Source organism: Tachyglossus aculeatus, chromosome 3 (genome assembly GCF_015852505.1).
Source record: "Tachyglossus aculeatus isolate mTacAcu1 chromosome 3, mTacAcu1.pri, whole genome shotgun sequence".
Taxonomy (NCBI): Eukaryota; Metazoa; Chordata; class Mammalia; order Monotremata; family Tachyglossidae; genus Tachyglossus; species Tachyglossus aculeatus.
In genome coordinates this window covers 67063758-67083718 of record NC_052068.1, presented here as the reverse complement: position 1 = coordinate 67083718, position 19961 = coordinate 67063758, and the positions used below count along the sequence as shown (strand labels likewise).

Here is a 19961-nt window from a genome sequence, read left to right as displayed (position 1 = left end):
CTTCCCAAGCGCTTAGTACAGTGCTCTGCTCACAGTAAGCGCTCAATAAATACGATTGAATGAATGAATGAATGAACCCCAGCACTTAGTAGTCCTTGGCACATAGTATGCACTCAACAAATACTAGAATAATAATAATGGTATTTGTTAAGCGCTTACTATGTGCCAAGCACTGTTCTAAGCACTGGGGTAGATACAGGTTATCAGGCTGTCCCACATGGGGCTCACAGTCTTAATCCCCATTTTACAGATGAGGCAAGTGAGGCACAGTGAAGTTAAGTGAATTGCCCAAAGTCACACGGCAGACAAGCGGCAGAGCCGGGATTAGAACCCACGACCTCTGACTCCCAAGCCTGTGCTCTTTCCACCAATTACTGTTCTTCATCTGCAGTCTAAGGAAGCTGGAAGGAAGGGGGCTACTCTACACAGAGACCTTTTTAGCGGGTAGAGGAAGGAAGGCACTGCAGACATATTGGCTAGGTCCCAGGGTTTTCTGGAAAAGCACCCTTATGCTTTTCAGGGACAAGGCCTGAAAGACAAATACAGAGGGATCCTGTTTTCACTGAACCTATCTTTGGGACACTTTGCAAAATACCATAACCATAGTGGACACGTTTAACAGGCAGCACTCATAATGCAAATAAAGATAAGCGAAGATGATACCGAATTTTTATGTCAGTACCGTAACAGCTCTGGTGAAAAAATGAATGGAAAAAAACTCTCCATGTCTAATGAAAAGGAGGTACTTAAAACTAAATTCCTGACTGTATGTGAAGAGAACATGGCCGGGATTCCATCTGCAAAACAGGAAAGGAGAAGCACCATGGCGCAATGGATAGAGCATGGGCCTACGAGTCAAAAGGTCATGGGTTCTAATCCAGGCTCCACCACTTGTCTGTTGTGTGACCTTGGGCAAGTCACTTCAGTTCTCCGTGCCTCAGTTACCTCATCTGTAAGACGGGGACTAAGACTGTGAGCCCTATGTGGGACAGGGACTGTGTCCAACCCGATTTGCTTGTATCCACCCTAGCACTTAGTATAGGGCCTGGAACATAGTAAGTACTTAACAAATACCATGTTTATTATAATTATTATTATTAGCCCCACTGCTCTAAATGATGAGGGGAGACTGAAAAGAGCCATTACCGAGGACTATACGGGGAAGTGCAAAGGAAGGACAGGCATGGAGCTGGAAGGAGGTTGGAAATCTCCCACACATGATCCACCAGTGGATAACTGAGAGTTGATTCATTTAATAATTTACTCTATAGCCCGGCTGATGAGCTAATACCTCCACAAAACCGAGTAAGTCAGGAAATTTATGCCTCCAGACAGACATTGGATTTTGTGTTACAGAATTTTTTTGTAGGTTTGGCTTATTGAAAAAAAAGGGCAGGATTCAAGAAGAGGCATTGTCTGCACTATTTTATTTCACTTTCATAAAAGTGCAATTTGGAACTCTATTTTCCTGCATCCAGTATATCACATAGTTCAGAACGTTATTTCATAATGAAGGATGGCGGTTGGGAAGGAAAATCACTGCTTAGAGCAAAGCATTTTTTTAAAAAACCACTCGGTTCTGTTTTGTGCTGAGCAGAGATACTGTACCAGGGCCTTTTCTGAAATCATTTCATTTTATGTATTCTTCCATCAAGAGCATATAGCCCATTACTGCCTCTCATATGGCAAGTCAGATATTTCATGTCCTCTGCTTCCAAATCAAAAATGATTTCATGTCAATACATTATATTTGGTGCTATATTAAACCACCCTATGAAATATAAATAGGCCTGAGCTAACTTAGAAGGACAGTAAGATTACTTTTGTATTGTCAAATGAAGTTAACCCAAGAATAGTTTAGCATATTTTCCAATATAGCTCGACACTGTCCCTGTTTAGCTTTCATCACCGAGTATTCTCAAGTAATACAATAAAATTTTGGAAATGATTTCTGTCACTTGCCAACAATTTAAGAAAAGGAGGAAACACGAAAACTTTTCAACTGGCTGATGTGAAGAAAAAGTTTCAATGACATAGTACGGCAACTGCAATCTCTTCTTAGTTTGATTTACTTTCTGTTTCTTTCCAAAATCTATGCACACAACTGTCCTGTACTTGAACGGCATGGACGTATACAAGGAAGTAGATGGTGGATGTATAGTAACATATCTATCCAAAACTGAAAACAGGGGATGTCCAGTACACAAAATGTATCAATACGTATCAAAAATATTCCTTTACTGCATTCCTGCTCTATTCAGTGGGTATTTTGTGGCAATGTACCTAACTCAGTAAACTTTCTAAGGGGAATCTGTCTAACGTTTATCAGTCTTCACATGACAGAGCTCAAGGATTCTCAATTCCCTCACCTTCCAAATCCTTCAGAGGACAGCCCAGAGCAGCACGATATTTTGTAAAATGGCTAGTTGGAGCCCAGCCAATGCAAGTTAGGTCCATTTCCTCCCCAACATCCTCCCAGGCAGGATCTGGTTTCATCATGTGAGCCCACTGTTGGGCAGGGACTGTCTCTATATGTTGCCAATTTCTACTTCCCAAGCGCTTAGTACAGTGCTCTGCACACAGTAAGCGCTCAATAAATAGGATTGATGGTGATCATGTGGCCAGCGTGACAGTAGAGATACAGACTTCCATGCGTATGAGAAGCACCACATGTGAACTGTTGCATGGCAACAACAGAACTGGTATATTGGCCAGAAATGGCGTAGTGGCTGGAACCCGGGACTGGGAGTTAGAAGGTCATGGGTTCTAATCCCAGTTCCGCCACTTGTATGCTGTGTGACCTTGGCAAAGTCACTTCACTGTGCCTCAGTTGCCTCATCTGCAAAATGGGGATTGAGATTGTGAGCCCCACATGGGACAAGGACTGTGTCCAATCCGATTTGCTTGTATTCACCCCAACACCCCAGTACAGTTCCTGGCATATAGTAAGGACTCAATCCACACCAAATTTATTAAATACCACAATTACTATTATTATTGAGAATTGGCCATCTTTTCACAGCATTTCTCTTTGGAGAGGCTCATCGTATTTCATTCATTCATTCAATCATATTTATTGAGTGCTTACTGCGTGCAGAGCACTGTACTAAGCGCTAGGGAAGTACAAGTTGGCAACATATAGAGACGGTCCCTACCCAAAAACGGGCTCACAGTCTAGAAGCATTGCATATTCATGATCTCATTTTGCTTGCAGATCTGTTTTTAGAAATTTTATCAGGGACAACATTCCAAAACCTTTCAGAAAATTATTTTAAACTTTTAAATTTAGTACAAAAATGAAATTATAGCCTATTTAAATCTGAACACATTTTCTATTTTGAACTACTATTCACTAATAACTCTTTAAAAATCAAAATTAAGCTTCAATTTAAAAAGAAACTACCACAGAATAATTGGGTAAAAGGGACTTCTCAAAAATTGAGCCTAACCCAGAAACATCTGGATGGTACTCAAGCTATGATTCTGGGATCTTTCCTCAGAAATGTTGACTATTTGGTATATATCTCTCAACATGAATTTCATTAGTTATGGCAGAGTTCAATCAATCAGTCACATTTATTGAGTACTTACTAAGTGGGGTGGACTGTACTAAGCACTCAGGAGAGTACAACAGAATAAGCAGACGTGTTCCCTGCCCATAACAAGCTGACAGTCTAGAGGAGCTCACATGTTATATTTGACAAAAAGAAATCCCAGCTCTTTGTGGTTTCCTTCCTCTGTGGTTGCCCCAAAGCCCCCTTCCCAATCTCCCCCTTCCCACATGCTTGTCCTCCCCCAAATTGATCCATTCCTTTTTTAGGCAGTCACAGAATCTGTACCATTGACCTGCTGTGTGACCTTCGGCTACTCACTTAACTTCTCTGTGCCTCAATTTCCTCAATACCTATTCTCCCTTCCCCTTAGACAATGAAACCCAGGAGGGACAGTGATTCTTCCCAACCTGATTATCTTGCATGTAACCCGGGGCTTACTACAATGGTTACCAGAGAGGAAGGACTTAAATATCATAATCATTATTACGCCAACTTCATTTCTTTTTGTAGGAAGATTAGAGTTAACTCTCTTCTTTCAATGTTTCACAACTTCATAATATCCCTGTAAAGTTGCAAAAATCCCTATAAAGTTGGGAAGCAGTGTGGCCTAATGGAAAGAGCATGGGCTTCAGAGTCAGAGGATGTGGGTTCTAATCTCAGCTCTGCCAGTTGTCTGCTGTGTGACCCCGGGCAAGTCACTTAACTTCTCTGTGCTTCCGTTTCCTCAACTGTAAATTGGAGATTCAATACCTGTTCTCCCTCCTAGCTAAACTGTGAGCCCCAGGTGGGACAGGGACTACGTTCAACCTGATTAATTTGTATCTACCCAGTGCTTCGGATGGTGCTTGACACATTGCAGGTGCTTAATAAATATCAAAATAAATACAAATAAACTAGTATGGTCCAAATGGAGAAAGTCTCAGAGAAGTCATTCAGCTAACCCAAGTCACAGGGGTGGGGTTGAAATTCGTCTCCTGATTCTTAGCACAGGATTCTTTCTCCTACTTGAGTTGATTCATCCACAAGGAGAGCAACCCTGATCTCTTTTAGATTAAAGCAGATTTTAAAAATCCAGACTCAAACTGAATTCATCAGAGGCAAATTCACATATCTCCAAAGAAGGAATGTACTCATTAAATGATATTACGAGTTACTGGAGCCTGAACCGAAGTGGATGATATTCTTTCCAGACCACTGTCTTGTTCCAGACTGCTGGGCTCTTGCTAAAGTTCAAGCAGGCTAAATTGACCATTTTTGAGATGAGAAATACCATTCTATATAATTGCAGTAACCTTACTGTGGAAAAATCAATTCAGTGAATACAGAGAATTTTAAAATCTTTATAGTTAACAAAAATGTATTTTGAGTAAACAGCAAACACACAATGATTTTCTCCAAGGATTACAGCAAAATAATTTCCACCCAAACTTCAAGGCTTAAATATATTTTTCCACTCAGGTATCATCATCATCATCAATCGTATTTCTTGAGCACTTAATGTGTGCACAGCACTGTACTAAGCGCTTGGGAAGTACAAATTGGCAACATATAGAGACAGTCCCTGCCCAACAATGGGCTCACAGTATGCCAGACTCCTCTTAAAATGAGCTTGAGACCCAACTGATGTCAATGTTTGAAAAATGAGATGAAAGGTAGAACCACTTAATCCAGGAATAATCACCTGATTGGTGAACTTCAAGTCTTCGTTCAAAATAAGAGTAAATTCCCACGCCTCCCCCCACCCCCCAAATACTCAGACAGGAAAAGAGGGCTGAGAAAAATGTTTGTCTGTTTTGGGCAGGTGAAAGGAAGAAAGGGAAAGGAGAACCAATGACTCTGCACACTGCCTCAAGGTGCTGTAAATGAGTGGATGGGGGAGTGCTGAAATAAAAAGCATTATAGGTCCTCTTCCCCCACTAACACTTATCTCCTTCTGAAGTGCCCACATTCCCCAACTACGGTGGTTCTTCATTCTTTAAGCTGTGCTACCTAGCTGAACTGGCTTGTATCTGTGAGAGGAGAGATAGTGGCAGCAATGCCCCCCCAAATACTACATCTCAGGATTCACGTCTGTTAATTTTGACGTATGACTGAACTAGATACAAAACCTGATCAAGTTACACTTTGAAAACACCATTTAATCTTTAATAACAGACCATCCAAAGCTTTAAGAAGGGAACAATTTTATCCTGGATATTGCATACTTTCTGGTTACTAAGAAGGAATACAGCTTGGACCTCTTTCTAGGTTTCTTTATGATCAGGCTTCTTTTTGTTTTTTTACACACGTGCAGTGAAAGCAGGCTAGACCCCCCCCAATTCTGGCTACATAAAGGTGCAGAACAGCAAAGATATCAAAATGCAAGGATGATCTCTACAGGACCCACGATAAAAGCTTTTGATGACACACAGAAGCATCTAGGGGGCAGAGGGCAAAGACTAAGGAAGAAGAGATAAGTGATGCAAGAGTAAAATAGACCAAACTATCAGGGCCTGGCATGAAAGAATGAAGCAAAACTGTATGGGAAGGGAGCAAGCATGAAGGGATAAAGATCAAGTGTTACTCACAGAACTTCTTCTCCAGGATGTCTGTGTATATTTGTCCAATAATATGCATTTGTCTCCTTTGGACTTTGGGCTCTCTTTCTGGCAGTTGCACCCCACAGTCTTAACATAAACAAACAAAAATTGGGTTTTTTAAGTTCAATTATTGGTCAAAATCATTATTTCTCGATTTTGGGGGGACAAGAGCACATAAATATATTTGGGGGGCATTTGGTGCTAGCCTTTTCAATTGTTCGTAGTAGAAAGGGAAGGCTTAGGGGGACAGCCACTGAATATATACACATACCTGGAAAGCAATCATCACTAAAACATCCTATTCACTCCAAATATATTTATGCAGATATTTGGTTGAGAACAGTTAATAAATGTTTTGCTTTGTGAAAACCTGAGTTTGGAAAGACAATACGTTTTAGGATTCTCTTAAATAACCGTAGACCAAAAATATGAACAGTCCATTCATCTTTAAAATACATTTCTCCTCCACATGAAGCTAGTGAGTTGCCATAACAACTAGTTATAAAGCCCAGTAGGAAAGTAAATTCCCTTCCTTGAGGAACCAACTAGAAAAAAAAAAAAGATCCACGATTACTGCAAGAAACGATAATGCTAGACGGCTGCTATTTGTCTTGCTACACCAACACTAAGAATTCTATCCAAGAAAATGGGCAATTCATAATACTATCAGAGCTTTTCATTTTCCTACTTCGCTGTTTGGGAGGGAGTGAAAGAGAGAGGATATGCAGCACAAAACATACTGGCTCAGCACAAAAGATGAATATACAACTGCCCTCTGGAAAAGCCGGTCTCTATAATGTTAATTTTTGAATTCATTTTTTAATACCAAAAATGCACAAAAACCAAGGATTCACACATGAAGAACTCCGTAAATCAAGAGAATGAAAAAGTGAAAAAGAAAAAAAAATCACATATTGTGATAGTGTTCATGCCTCTCATGGACTTCAGCTCCATTAAGGAGAGACAACACTAAATGGTTTCTGAAACTGCCTTTATTTGTTACACAGGAAAGCCAACCTGATGTTCACAACAGCCTGTCCTAAGTCAGGGTACACTGCTCACTCAGCAAATTCGTTCATTCATTCAATTGTATTTATTGAGCGCTTACTGTATGCAGAGCACTGTGCTAAGCACTTGGAAAGTACAATTCAGCAACATATACAGACAGTCTCTACCCAGCAAATAATAACCTCTCCTGACCTCAAGCTTTTTCTTACATTAAACAGGGGCATTATCTGTCACAATAAGATTACAGTTCACCCCGGTGGAAGTCATGTAAGCTCCTTGAAGAAAAGGAACACAGATAAATGACTGTAAACAGAAACAAGTTCTCATTTGAAAACTATAAAAGAAAGATAAAGTCATTTGTACATGTAAAAAGTGAATAGGAGTATCTAAAATGCAAAACATTCTATTAAAGAAAGTTAATTCATTTGGAAAGGCAATATACTTTTGCAATTTAGGGAGGAGGTTGGCATTAGACAGGAAACTCTAAAGCTCAATACAAGGATGATACAGAGAGTTGAAAAAAATACAGAGAGTTGAAAAGTTGGTAATGCTGGAATCCTGACATTCTACAAAACAAAGAGGCTGAGAGTTGAACACCAATATCCAGAATCCCATGAAAAAACAAAGGAAGTGTTGAGCTGCAAAACTGCTTCTCATTATAGTCAGTAAGTGACTGATTCCTAGACTACTGGTAAGGAAGAAATCAGGTGAAGTAGTAAAGGGAAAAAATATAATTGCCACACGGAAAAAGGATTTCAAGAAAAAAATCGTTTATGTAAGAGAAAAAGTAATATTCCACAGATTAAGCCAAAAGGTGGCTGTAGTCTAGGAAAAATGTTTCATCTTAGTTTTGTATAAGTCCAGTATTTCATGCTCAAATTGCAAATGCTCTTTTGAAGATTCCCACTAAAATATACACCTTCAACCTTCCTTTTTTCTCCCATTCAGATACCCAATTTGCTAGTCTCAAGAACAAAATTATATATTCCTGGGGAAAAATCCTACACAAATAAACCCAAAAAGATACATTTTAAAAATCAAGCAAAGGGGCTATATAGTCAAAAGCAAACTAGGAACGGAAATTGCTGAGCCTGGTTTGGGATTGGGAAGGAAATTTAACAGTTTAATGTGTTATTAGCAACAGTGATACCCACAAATCACCACTAATGATTACTTTTGTTTAAAACTAAAGTAAAGGAAAGACTTCCCTCATTAAAATTATATGCCCTTTTTAAAATCTATTAACTGCTTAATTTTTTTTTCTGCCTAGGGGCTCTCGGTAGCTATTTTTCCTTATGGCATATTGCCAAATAAGCATATTTACACATTTTTTTGTCACATCCCCTGAGCAACAGAGGCCCCTTCAATAATCGAGAATGATTCTATGAGGGAGAAAGAAAGTGCTGTCAATATTGCATATGAAAAATTGGTTTAGTTTATCAATCTGATGTTTATCAAAACACTTACCTATTGATAAGATAAATAATTCTCTAAATTACCAACAGTGCTGTTGAGGCAAACCCTTGCCTTGGGAAATTACAGATTAGAAATTGTTGAAAATTTAAAAACTCATCAGTGCCACAGATAGTCAATCTTGTTCCATAAATCTGGGATCAATCAGTCAATAGTATTTATTGAGCACTTAGTGTATGTAGAACACTGTACTAAAAGCCTAGGGAGAGTGTAATGTAACAGAGTTGGTAGACATGTTTCCTGGATGCCCCAAAAGTCAAAATTTCATTCTTAATATTTGATTTTCACCTCTTGACTGAAAATTGAACTATAGAGATAGGGTCTTGCTAAATTAAAATGTCGAAATTAAAAACCTCACGTTCCTGACAGGGGAAAAGAAAAAATTTGAAGTCAAATCCTAGCCCAGAATTTCATCAAGGGAGTTATAAAAATATACCCTCGTATGAGAGCTCACATCTTTTCTGTAAAAGTATCCATCTAGAGGGTTCATGGAAATACTTACAAGCTGATGCTCTAATTGTTTAATTGTTTCATCTTTTTTCTTCACTTCTTCTTTAAGCTGCTTTATCTCATTTAGGAGATCTTCAGTCTAGCATAATAGAAAATAGTGACAATATGAATTTTCTGGGCAGAGGAGGGAGGTAGTTCAATATCATTTTGTATCTTCCTGTGAAGCTGTAAATCAAATGGTGCTGAAATCCCAGTAAGAAAATAAGCATTAATGATGAAAAAGATCTCCCATAAAAAGTGAATATTTCGTTTTATCTTCCTGCCATGCACATATATGTGCCAAAAACATATCTTTAAATTAGGGGGAGAAAATTCATTAACACTATAAGTCTTTCTTAGAGAAACAGGACTAAGTACAATCTGGCAACCATCATATTTACACCATGTCATGTTTCTGAAGGAAATATGTATTTACCAAAAACATATTCTAAATTAGGTGGAGAAAATTCACTAACATAATAAGTTTTTCTGAAACAGAACTAAGTAGAGTTTAATGACCATCATATTCACACCAAGTTATGTTTATGAAGGAAAAGGCTTTAAGTGCCATTATAATTCTCCATATTATCTACATTCCCTCAATTACAGGGTTACTCAATCACGGAGGAGACAAATATTTACCACAGGGCTCCAAATTAATATCTATAGTCTGGTTTGCCTAACCAAAAACAAGGGAAGCTACAGGTGCAATAGGCAACTTGACACAGAGTTCACAGTAAAGAGTAAACACTTGACAATAAAATCTGATCTTGAAATTGGGTTTTATGTTCTAACAGGTTTTGTCTAGATAGCCACTAAACCACATATTCTCAATTTAGAATGACCGATCTGCTGTACAAATAGGGCATTTAGTTCCAATTATTATTTGGGAGTGATCTAGAAGGAACAAGACATGCAGACAGAAGAAAAAGAAAACCAAAACAAACAAAAAAAACCCCACCAAAATAACTCTAAAGCCTGGTGGGTTTTAATCTTGATAATAATGCAAGTCAGATTACATATAAAGGAAATATGGGAAAACATAAAGAAAAATATTTTTCCTTTCATCACTTATTAGGTGCTTCAAAGGGCAATCCACTCTAATAGTTTTACACATAGGCATTGTTGAGTAATCTCTTTTTAGATGATAGGTGTATTGGATGAGTTAAATTCCCTGATGCGTGCTTTTATCTACTACTTTAAAAAGCCCTCATGAAGTTAACTATTAGCAAAGGATTTCCTTGGAATTGGGTTCAAAGACAACACATTTCAAAAGGTGTAAGGACATTTCAAACACTGCTCTAATACATACAAGATGTAAGCAAGCACAAGAAAGGGAAATACTAAAACTAAGCAATGATTCAGACAGAATTTCGACACTCTACGACACTTTGCAACAAAGCCCATGAGAATGGTCTGCAGTGTTTGGGTTTTTTTATATTTTTAACATTATTTGTTAAGCGCTTACTCTGTACTAAGCACTGGGGTAGATACATGATAATCAGGCTGGACATCCATGTCTGACATGGGGTGTACAGTCTTAATCCCTATTTTACAGATGAGATAACTGAGTCACAGAGAACTGAAGTGACTTGCCCAAAGTCACCCCACAGATATCAATCAATGGAATTTACTGAGTGCTTACAATGTGCAGAGCATTGTACTAAGCACTTGAATATGACAGAATTAGCAGACACATTCCCTAGTCATAATGAACTCACAGTCTAGAGGACATGAAACAGAACTGGAATTAGAACCCAGATCTGTGCTCTTTCCACTAGGTGGGACAATGCTAATCTTCATATTTACAAAACTTTTATTTTTGCAATCGTAACTCGTTGGGCATTAAAGGACCTGGTCCTCCCTGAGAACAGCAAACCATAACAACATATAATTAAACTATAACAATGTTCTACTACAAGCACAGGCAGGGTGCAGCCAACCCATGCTAAATATAAACCAGAGATACAATCATTCTGGTATGTTACATATCCCAGGTTAAAGCCACCCACAACACAAACAACTGGGATGGGAACTTTTATCATTTGACACCTTGAAAATCTAATGTACCACTGCAAAATGCCTGAAGAGATGAAAAAGGTATGGTCTCTCTACCACCAGATTAGATTTGGGAAAAAAGGCATCTTGCATTAAAGAAAAGCAGATGAATCTGAGGATGAAAGGAGTTCAAATTTGAGATCACAGGGAGGAGTTGACCTGCAACAAGGAACTTTATGTAAAAGGCTAGGGTTCAACTAAATTGGAAAGAGTCTTCACTAAAATTGAAAAAACCATTACCCCAATCAGCAGAACAACTGTGTACCATTTCAGACACCTTGACAAACTCATAAATATAACTCCTCATTTAATTTTGTGACATTATGCTTTGAATTACTGAACAAAATTAAACAGTAATTTTGTGACACAATGTAGCAGTATATAGCATATACAGGAATTGCAAAGTTTTCTAGAGGTTTTGGAATGGAACCCAATTTATATCACATACATCTAAAGGGAAAAAGTACCACATGATACAACCATTCATGATAAAATCATATTTTCAAGGAAAATATCTTTTTTTTTGGTTTTATATAGTATTTGTTAAGCATTTATCAATTGCCAGGCACTGTATTAAGCACTGGGGTTCCTAGAACGTGATCAGGTTGGACACAGTCCATATCCCAGGGTTTACAGTTTTAATTCCTAATTTACAGATGAGGTAAATGAGGCCCAGAGAAGTTAAGTGACTTGCCCCAGGTCACAAGCAGACAAGTGGCAGAGCTGAGATGAGAACCCAGGGCCTTCTTACTCCCAGGCCCATGCTCTACCATTGCTGTATGAATTCAAAGGTGAGTAAAGTTGGGAACAGGAGAAGATAGCTTGCGACCAAGAATTTTATCAAGCTATAAAGGCCTATGGCCTGGCCCTAAGATTTTTGCCTTGGCCCCATTGGATCTCAAACAAAAAACCAGAAAGATAAGTACTGGTAGCTGTTCTGAAAGTAAAAACATTGTGGACTACCCCCTTCCCCTTAAAATGTTATCCAACCTTGACTTCACTGACACTGTCCTTTTCTGGTTCTCTTCCTGTGTTTCTAGCCACTCCTCAGTTTCTTTTGCAGGCTCTTCTCCTCCTCCTCCTCTTTTGTTTCCCTCCTTCTAACACTGGGAGTCCTTCAAGGCTCAATTCTGGGTCCCCTACTATGCTCCACCTATACCCACTCCCTCTAACTAATTCATTCCCATGGCTTCAACTACCATCTCTACACAGATGATTCCCAAATCTACATGCTTGGTAACTGAAGCCATGGGAGCAAATGCATTCTCCAAGGGAGTGGGTGTAGAGGGGGATGGAAGGGGATCTAGAATTGAGCCTTGAAGGACCGCTACTGTCAGAGGGTGAGAGGCAGAGAAACCAGCAAAAGAGACTGAGAAGGAGCAGTCAGAGATACGAGGAGAAACAAGAGAGGACAGAGTCACTGAATCCAAGGCTGGAAACGGTTTCAATGAGAAGGGGGTGGTCTACCATGTCATAGATGGTTGAGAGGTCTAGGAGGATTATGATGGAGTAGAGGCCATCAGATTTGGAGCGAAGAAAGTCATTGCTTACCTTAGAGAGGCCTGTTTCTGTGAAATGAAGGGGGCGGAAGCCAGATTGGAGGGGATCTAGGAGAGGACTGGGGGATACGAAGTGGAGAGAGTGGGTATAAACAACTTCCTCAAGAAATAGTAGGAGAGAGATGGGGTGATATCTGGAGGGGGTCAAGGGAGGGGTTTTTAGGAAAAGGGATCCATAAGCATGTTTGAAAGCAGTGGGGAAGAAGCCACTAGAGAGTGAACAGCTGAAGTTAGCAGTCACAGAGGGAAGAAGGGAGGGGGAGAGTGTTTTAAAAAGGCATGAAGGGATGGGGTCAGAAGCACAGGTGGAAGGGGTAGATTTAGAGAGAAGGTGAGAGATCTAGGGAAGATAATTTGAGCAAAGGTACACTGGACAACTCTACTCACTTCTGAATTTCTTATTCGGCCTGGTAATATCAATCAATCCTATTTATTGAGTGCTGATTGTGTGCAGAGCACTGTACTACACATTTGGGAGTGTATAAGAGAGTTGGTAGACATGTTCCCTTCCCAGAAGGAGTTTAGTGTAGAGGGAAATGGCATCTGTTAAGCGCTTACTATGTGTTGGGCACTGTACTAAGCACTGGTGTAGATACAAGGTAATCAGGTTGGACTCAGTCCATCTCAATCTTGGGGCTCACAGTCTTAATCCTCATTTTATAGATGAGGGAATTGAGAAACGAGAAGATACGTGACTTGTCCAAGGTCACAGAGCACACAAATGGCAGAGCCAGGATTAGAACCCAGGCCTTCTAACTCTCAAGCTCATGCTCTTTCCACTTGGCTATGCTGTAAGATAAATTATCAACTAAACTTTTACCGATACAATTCCCTTTGCAGGTTTGTCACAAGTGCGAAAGAAAGGGCAGGAAGAAGAGGGCTTAAATGAGCTTTTCAAAGACATATTGGGAACAATTTTTTTAAGTTAAGTTGTGAGTCAACTAAATTTGCCCACTTCACCTAGAACTGAGCTTAACGAAGTGTAATAAATGCCCACACAAATTTTATCTAGACATGGCAGAACAATGAAAAAGGGAAACACAATTCATTATCATGAGCGGTTTGTGTGGGTAGAAAAAACTCATTAGGTTCAATAAAAGTTGATAAATTCATGGAAATTGGGTACAGAATGGATTATTAGCAGGAAAATTTAGGAATGTTGGAAGTACAGACAGTCCTCAGACTAATGACAACGGATTCCTGAAAATTGTGCCTTAAGTCAGTGTTGGAAGTGAAAACCAATTTTCTTAAATGATTATTAAATGAAGCAATGGTCTCTGAACGATGGTCAGATACCCTATTTTTTCAAAAACCTCCCCGTCCCCCCTGCCATACCGCCTTCCCCTCCCCACAGCACCTGTATATATGTTTGTACAGATTTATTACTCTATTTATTTAACTTGTACATATTTACATATTCTATTTATTTTGTTAATATGTTTTGTTTTGTTTTCTGTCTCCCCCTTCTAGACTGTGAGCCCGCTGTTGGGTAGGGACCATCTCTATATATTGCCAACTTGTGCTTCCCAAGTGCTTAGTACAGTGCTGTGCACACAGTGAGCGCTCAATAAATACGTTTGAATGAATGAATGAAAAACCAGAATTGTGTACGCAGTTGCAGATGAGTAGTATAACTAAGTTAATTTCTTTATATTTAATCAGAAAGGTTCCAGGAAAACATTTGATTTTTACTTCATCTGAAGCAAAACGGGTACTTCAACCCTCCCTAGCAATTAGATTAACACCCCACCACTCTCTGGCCTTTTCTGTTCCTTTCTCCCTCGACCCTCATTTCTCCTTTACTCCATCATGGCTTTCAAAACTGCTTCTCCACTTTCCTCCTGCTCCTGTATACTCCCAATGCCCACCACCTCAGAACTAGTATCAGAGGGAAAACTAGTGTTGTAAAGCTGAAACAGGGTGTGAATTTATAAGTGTAAGTGCTATTTGGTTTAACTCCAAACTTCCTAAGTCAGAAATCACTCATATAGACACCCTTAAATATGAGACTATTTATTGAGCGCTTACTATGTGCAAAGTACTGTACTAAGTGCTTGGGAGAGGACAATATAACAGACACATTCTCTGCCCACAGCAAGTCTTCAGTCTAGACGGGGAGATAGGCATTAATATAAATAAGCATGCAAGATCTTCTGGTGCTACTATAAGAGAAAAAAATAATGGCCTATATCAAACCCTGATTTCACCAAGTCTGACGATTATCGTATTCTTAGGTTCACCAAGAAGAAGGTGATAGCTTGATACTTTCAATATCTAACTTGGCACCAGCTTCTAGTTGCCCTAAAAATATCAGTAATAATAATAATTTAATCATTTTGGCATTTATGAAGCCCTTACTATGTGCAAAGCACTGTTTTAAGTGCTGGGGAGGATACAAGGTGATCAGGTTGTCCCACGTGGGGCTCATAATCTTAATCCTCATTTTACAGATGAGGTAACTGAGGCATAGAGAAGTGAAGTGACTTGCCCAAAGTCACATAGCTGACAAGCAGCGGAACCGGGATTTGAACCCATGACCTCTGACTCCCAAGCCCTTGCTCTTTCCACTGAGCCACGATACTTTTACTGTTTCATTCTTGGCCGATTGTTTTATGAAGATTACCAGAGATAAGCATAGAAATGATTGATCCTTGGGTACTCTATAGAAGGATACAACTAATTACCTCTCCATGATTGGAAAAGACATTTCATATATATATAGGTAAAGGTGTCACTATTCAATCTCCAATTAGTCTGCAGGTCAGCGAGGGTCACAAAAATGAACACACAGTATTCTTCACTTTCACAGAGCAAACATGTACCAACTATTTTAAAATGAAATCATCTTAGGGCCCTTTAGATAGGATGATCTGAGGTTCTGTTTCCATTTTTTGTCTTGAAGATATATGCCAGAAGGTGGATCATGCAAAGTGGGCAACTATTCAGAAAGTCTTAAAGGCAAGTGGAGCAAAGATCTGGAGAAAGATCCTCCTTAGAATCCTAAAGCTGAGAGGTGGAAGAGATAAGATTTTCACTATTTATCAGCTCTCCACACTTTGGGTATATTTGAATGTTCAGAAGTGCTGAACATTTTGAAATTCAGGTTATAACAAGGGTAAATGCTCTTGGTTATAGTATTCCATCAAAACTGTACAAGCTAGCATGATGTAATGAGAAAATATTGTAACTAATATTTTAAGTATTATTAAGTAGGAGGTCTGTTCCTGAACCAAGGTTGGATACCTGATTTTCACCAGAATTATCCAGAATTGTGCCTCATATATGAGTAAGAAACAGGGATGTGAACAGAAGCACATGATTACAGGAGGGTTGGGTGAGGAAAGATAAAATAGTGCCTGCTAGACAAGAGCCTGAAGAGAAAGGGAGATTTCTGGTGCCATGGCCAGCAATAACTGGGCAGTATGTCCCTCTCACATGCACATAATTAGGCTCATCTCTCTTGTCCTGCAGCTTTAGAGTCAATTCCCAGAACAAGGACTTTTCCTATTGAAGAAGTAATTTTGATCTATGGGTCAGGAGTCAGGGGAGTGTCCCAGATTAACGTTAATCGATAAGTTGATCATACTGATTGAGCATTTACCGTGTGCAGAACACTGTACTGCGCTCTTGGGAGAGTACAACATAATAGAACTGGTAGACATGTACTCTGCCCACAAGGAGTTTATAGCCTAGAAACAGTCAGGACAACCAAAGCAGCATGCAAGCAAAGCAGATTGGAAACTGGGAAGAGCAATGAATTACCTATTAGTCTTGCAAAAAGAGAGTAATGGTCTCATTCGCAAATATTTTATAATTTATTCAATGTAGAAGTTACAAAGTATTCTAACCTGTGCATTCATGGGTTATCAAACATTTAGTATAAGCAATAGTTTAAATAAAAACACAATACCACCGACCCTACCTTATACACAGGATCAACATCCTCTACTTCTGGACTTGGAGGCAAGGAGATTTGGATTTCTTGAAATGAGTCACTTTCATCATTCTGCAAAGAGAAAAGGAAGATTGTCTATTTTTCTGCTGAATAATTATGTCCACAATATCCAAAATTAAAGTTTAAATTGAGTTAAAGATATGAAGCCAATTTTTGATCATCAGTTGTACTAGATGCCAATGATAGCATGAAACTCTGTGATTGTCCTAAAACTTCAATTAAAAATCTGCTCAATCTCATCACTGACTAAGCATTTTTTTAACCCAAGTGTTTAACAAACAGCTGTTAGCCAGAGTGATTTTTACTCCTGTTTGGGAATGGCTCAGGCAGTTAGGGTCAGATATGGGTATATATGTATATATGTTTGTACATATTTATTTCCCTATTTATTTATTTATTTATTTTACCTGTACATATCTATTCTATTTATTTTATTTTGTTAGTATGTTTGGTTTTGTTCTCTGTCTCCCCCTTTTAGACTGTGAGCCCACTGTTGGGTAGGGACTGTCTCTATATGTTGCCAATTTGTACTTCCCAAGCGCTTAGTACAGTGCTGTACACATAGTAAGCGCTCAATAAATACGATTGATGATGATGATGATGATATCTATCTGGGAACAGGAAAAAAGGACTTTCCACTGACGAAAAGTCCACCTCAGAGAAGCTGTGGAGAAACCACAAGGAGAGAGACGCACATGTATTAAAAAAAACAACTAGAGACACAGCTAAAGGCCATAGGTGGAGAGGATCCCTGAATCCCTGCTCAGGGAGTGTAACCAAACTCACTCAGAGAGATCTGTACTCATAACTCAACTACATACTCCAACCCAGCCTTCACAGTTTGCTTCTCTAATAATAATAGTAAATAATGATGGCATTTATTAAGCGCTTACTATGTGCAGAGCACTGTTCTAAGTGCTGGAGAGGTTACAAGGTGATCAGGTTGTCCCATGGGGGGCTCACAGTCTTCATCCCCATTTTACAGATGAGGTAACAGGCTTAGAGAAGTTAGGTGACTTGTCCGAAGTCACACAGCTGACAATGGGTGGAGCCGTGATTTGAACCCATGACTGCTGATTCCAAAGCCCGTGCTCTTTCTACTGAGCATGTCTCTTTGATCTTGTCTATCTCTCCCCCAACTCTTCGCTCACATCCTCTCTGTGGCCTGGAACTCCCTCCCTGCTCATATCCACCTTTCTCCCCACTTTCAAAGCCCTACTAAAATAGCACCTCCTCCAAGAGGCTTTCACTAATAACACCCTCATTTCTCCTCTTCACCCTCCCTTCTAAGTTACTAATGCATTTGGATTTGTACTCGGTAACCATTTTACGCTCACCCAATTCCAGTTCCATAGAATTTATGTACATAACCTTAAACTCTGCCATTCCCCTATCAGTAATTTACTTTAATGGCTGTCTCCCTCCCTGTATTGTGAACTCCTTAGGGGCAGGGAATATGTCTATCAACTCTACTGTATAGTTCTCTTCCAAGCACCTGGTACAGGACTGGGAACAGAGTAAGTGTTCAATAAATACCATTGGTTCAACTGACTCACTTGATTTCATGCTCTTTGACTAAGTGGGTAGGAGGAAGGCAGGGCAATAAAGATCTTTCCTAAGTGACAGGTAGGGATGCCACGTTGAAATAGGTCCAGACCATGCAGGGGGAAGCAAAACCCCAGCTCACATGGGGCCCAACCTCCATCATCACCCAGCTGTCCTCAAGGACTTCCAACAGGAGAGACCCATGGCAGGGTCCAAAGTGGAGCTGTGGTGGACAGGCCCACAGCCACAAACCTATCCAGAGGCCACAGGAATACTATTTCTTTTTAATAGTATTTGTTAAATGCTTACTACGTGCCAGGTACTATACTAAATACTGGGGTAGACACAAGCTAATCAGGTTGGACACAGTCCATGTCCCACATGGAGCTCACAGTCAATCCCCATTTTACAGATGAGGTGACAGGCACAGAAGTGACGGGACTTGCCCAAGATCACATAGCAGACAAGTAGCAGAGCCGGGATTAGAACCTAGGTCCTTCAGTCTCCCAGGCCTGTGCTCTATCCATTAGGCCACACTGCTTCTCCATCCCTTTCAAGCAGTGTGTTGGTTATGAGTTGGGTGGTGCCACTGATGGGAAGATCGCTTAACATTTTGTATTCATTCTGCTTTTAAACCCCATATGACTCATTTAATGAGTGGGGGAGTTATTAATAATAATAATGATGGCATTTATTAAGCACTTACTATGTGCAAAGCACTGTCCTCTAGACTGTAAGCTCCTTATGGGCAGGCAATGAACCAACCACTTCTGTTATACTGTACACTCCCAAATGCTTAGTACCATGCTCTGCACACAGTAAGCATTCGATAAACACCACTGACTGATTGCTTGACTAAGGATATCCAATTCAAATGCTTTGTCCGGGTCTGATTAAGGACACCCAAGCATTGAATAAACATCACTGACTGATTGCTTGACTAAGGATATCCAATTCAAATGCTTTGTCCGGGTCTGATTAAGGACACCCAATTCAAATGCTTTGTACAGGTGGGGTGTAGGAGTAGGGATATAGGGAGGAAGAAAAGATGAGCCATGTGGTGTTTCTAGACTGTGAGCCCACTGAGTAGAGATTGTCTCTATTTGTTGCCGAATTGTACTTTCCAAGCGCTTAGTATAGTGCTCTGCACACAGTAAGCACTCAATAAATACGACTGAAGGAATGAATGGCATAAAGTCAGTTTTTAGGGTCAATAGTTAAGACAATTTTTGGAACCCATTCAGACTCTCTCCTACAATAAGTCAAAAAGCTATACAGAAAGGTTTTTTTTCTTAAATGCATTTTACTCAATGAATGTTTTCCCAAAAACTGAAACGTGCTATTCCTTATTTGGGTGTACCTCAAGGAGAAACATTTTGAAAATATTCAAGTAGAAAATAAAATATCCCGGCTCATTATGTTTTCAGTTAAGCATATTGACTCCGATTCTAATACTGGGAAGACGTTAGATAGGGCTGACGAGTCTGCAGAGGGACATTAAAGGGGGTTAAAGGTAGGAAAAAAAATATGTCATAACCCCTTCAATAAACTGCATCTTTGGGTGGTGTCAATGATTCTGCCATCAGCGTGGCCACCACTGCCTCAATCCCCTTCCACATCTCCCTAACACACATGAGAGGGGAATCCTGGAGAACTAAGGAGAGGGAGCAAAACCAGCAGCCGTGGAGTGATCGATCATTCACCAAAAATGGTTTCCAGCAGAGAATTAGCACTAGAGAAG

General features: G+C 39.7%; 1 protein-coding gene across 7 annotated transcripts in view; it reads right to left on the bottom strand.

The window, feature by feature from the left end:
• The window catches only part of CCSER2 (coiled-coil serine rich protein 2), a 239519-nt gene that overhangs the window by 27268 nt on the left and 192290 nt on the right, over positions 1-19961 (bottom strand). For all 7 annotated transcript variants that reach the window (XM_038744236.1, XM_038744235.1, XM_038744238.1 and 4 more), the window contains 3 exons: positions 16643-16726; positions 9117-9203; positions 6122-6220 (listed from right to left, as the gene is read on the bottom strand). In XM_038744236.1, coding sequence (XP_038600164.1) covers positions 6122-6220; positions 9117-9203; positions 16643-16726 — 270 coding nt within the window. The remainder of the gene's footprint in view (positions 1-6121; positions 6221-9116; positions 9204-16642; positions 16727-19961) is intronic.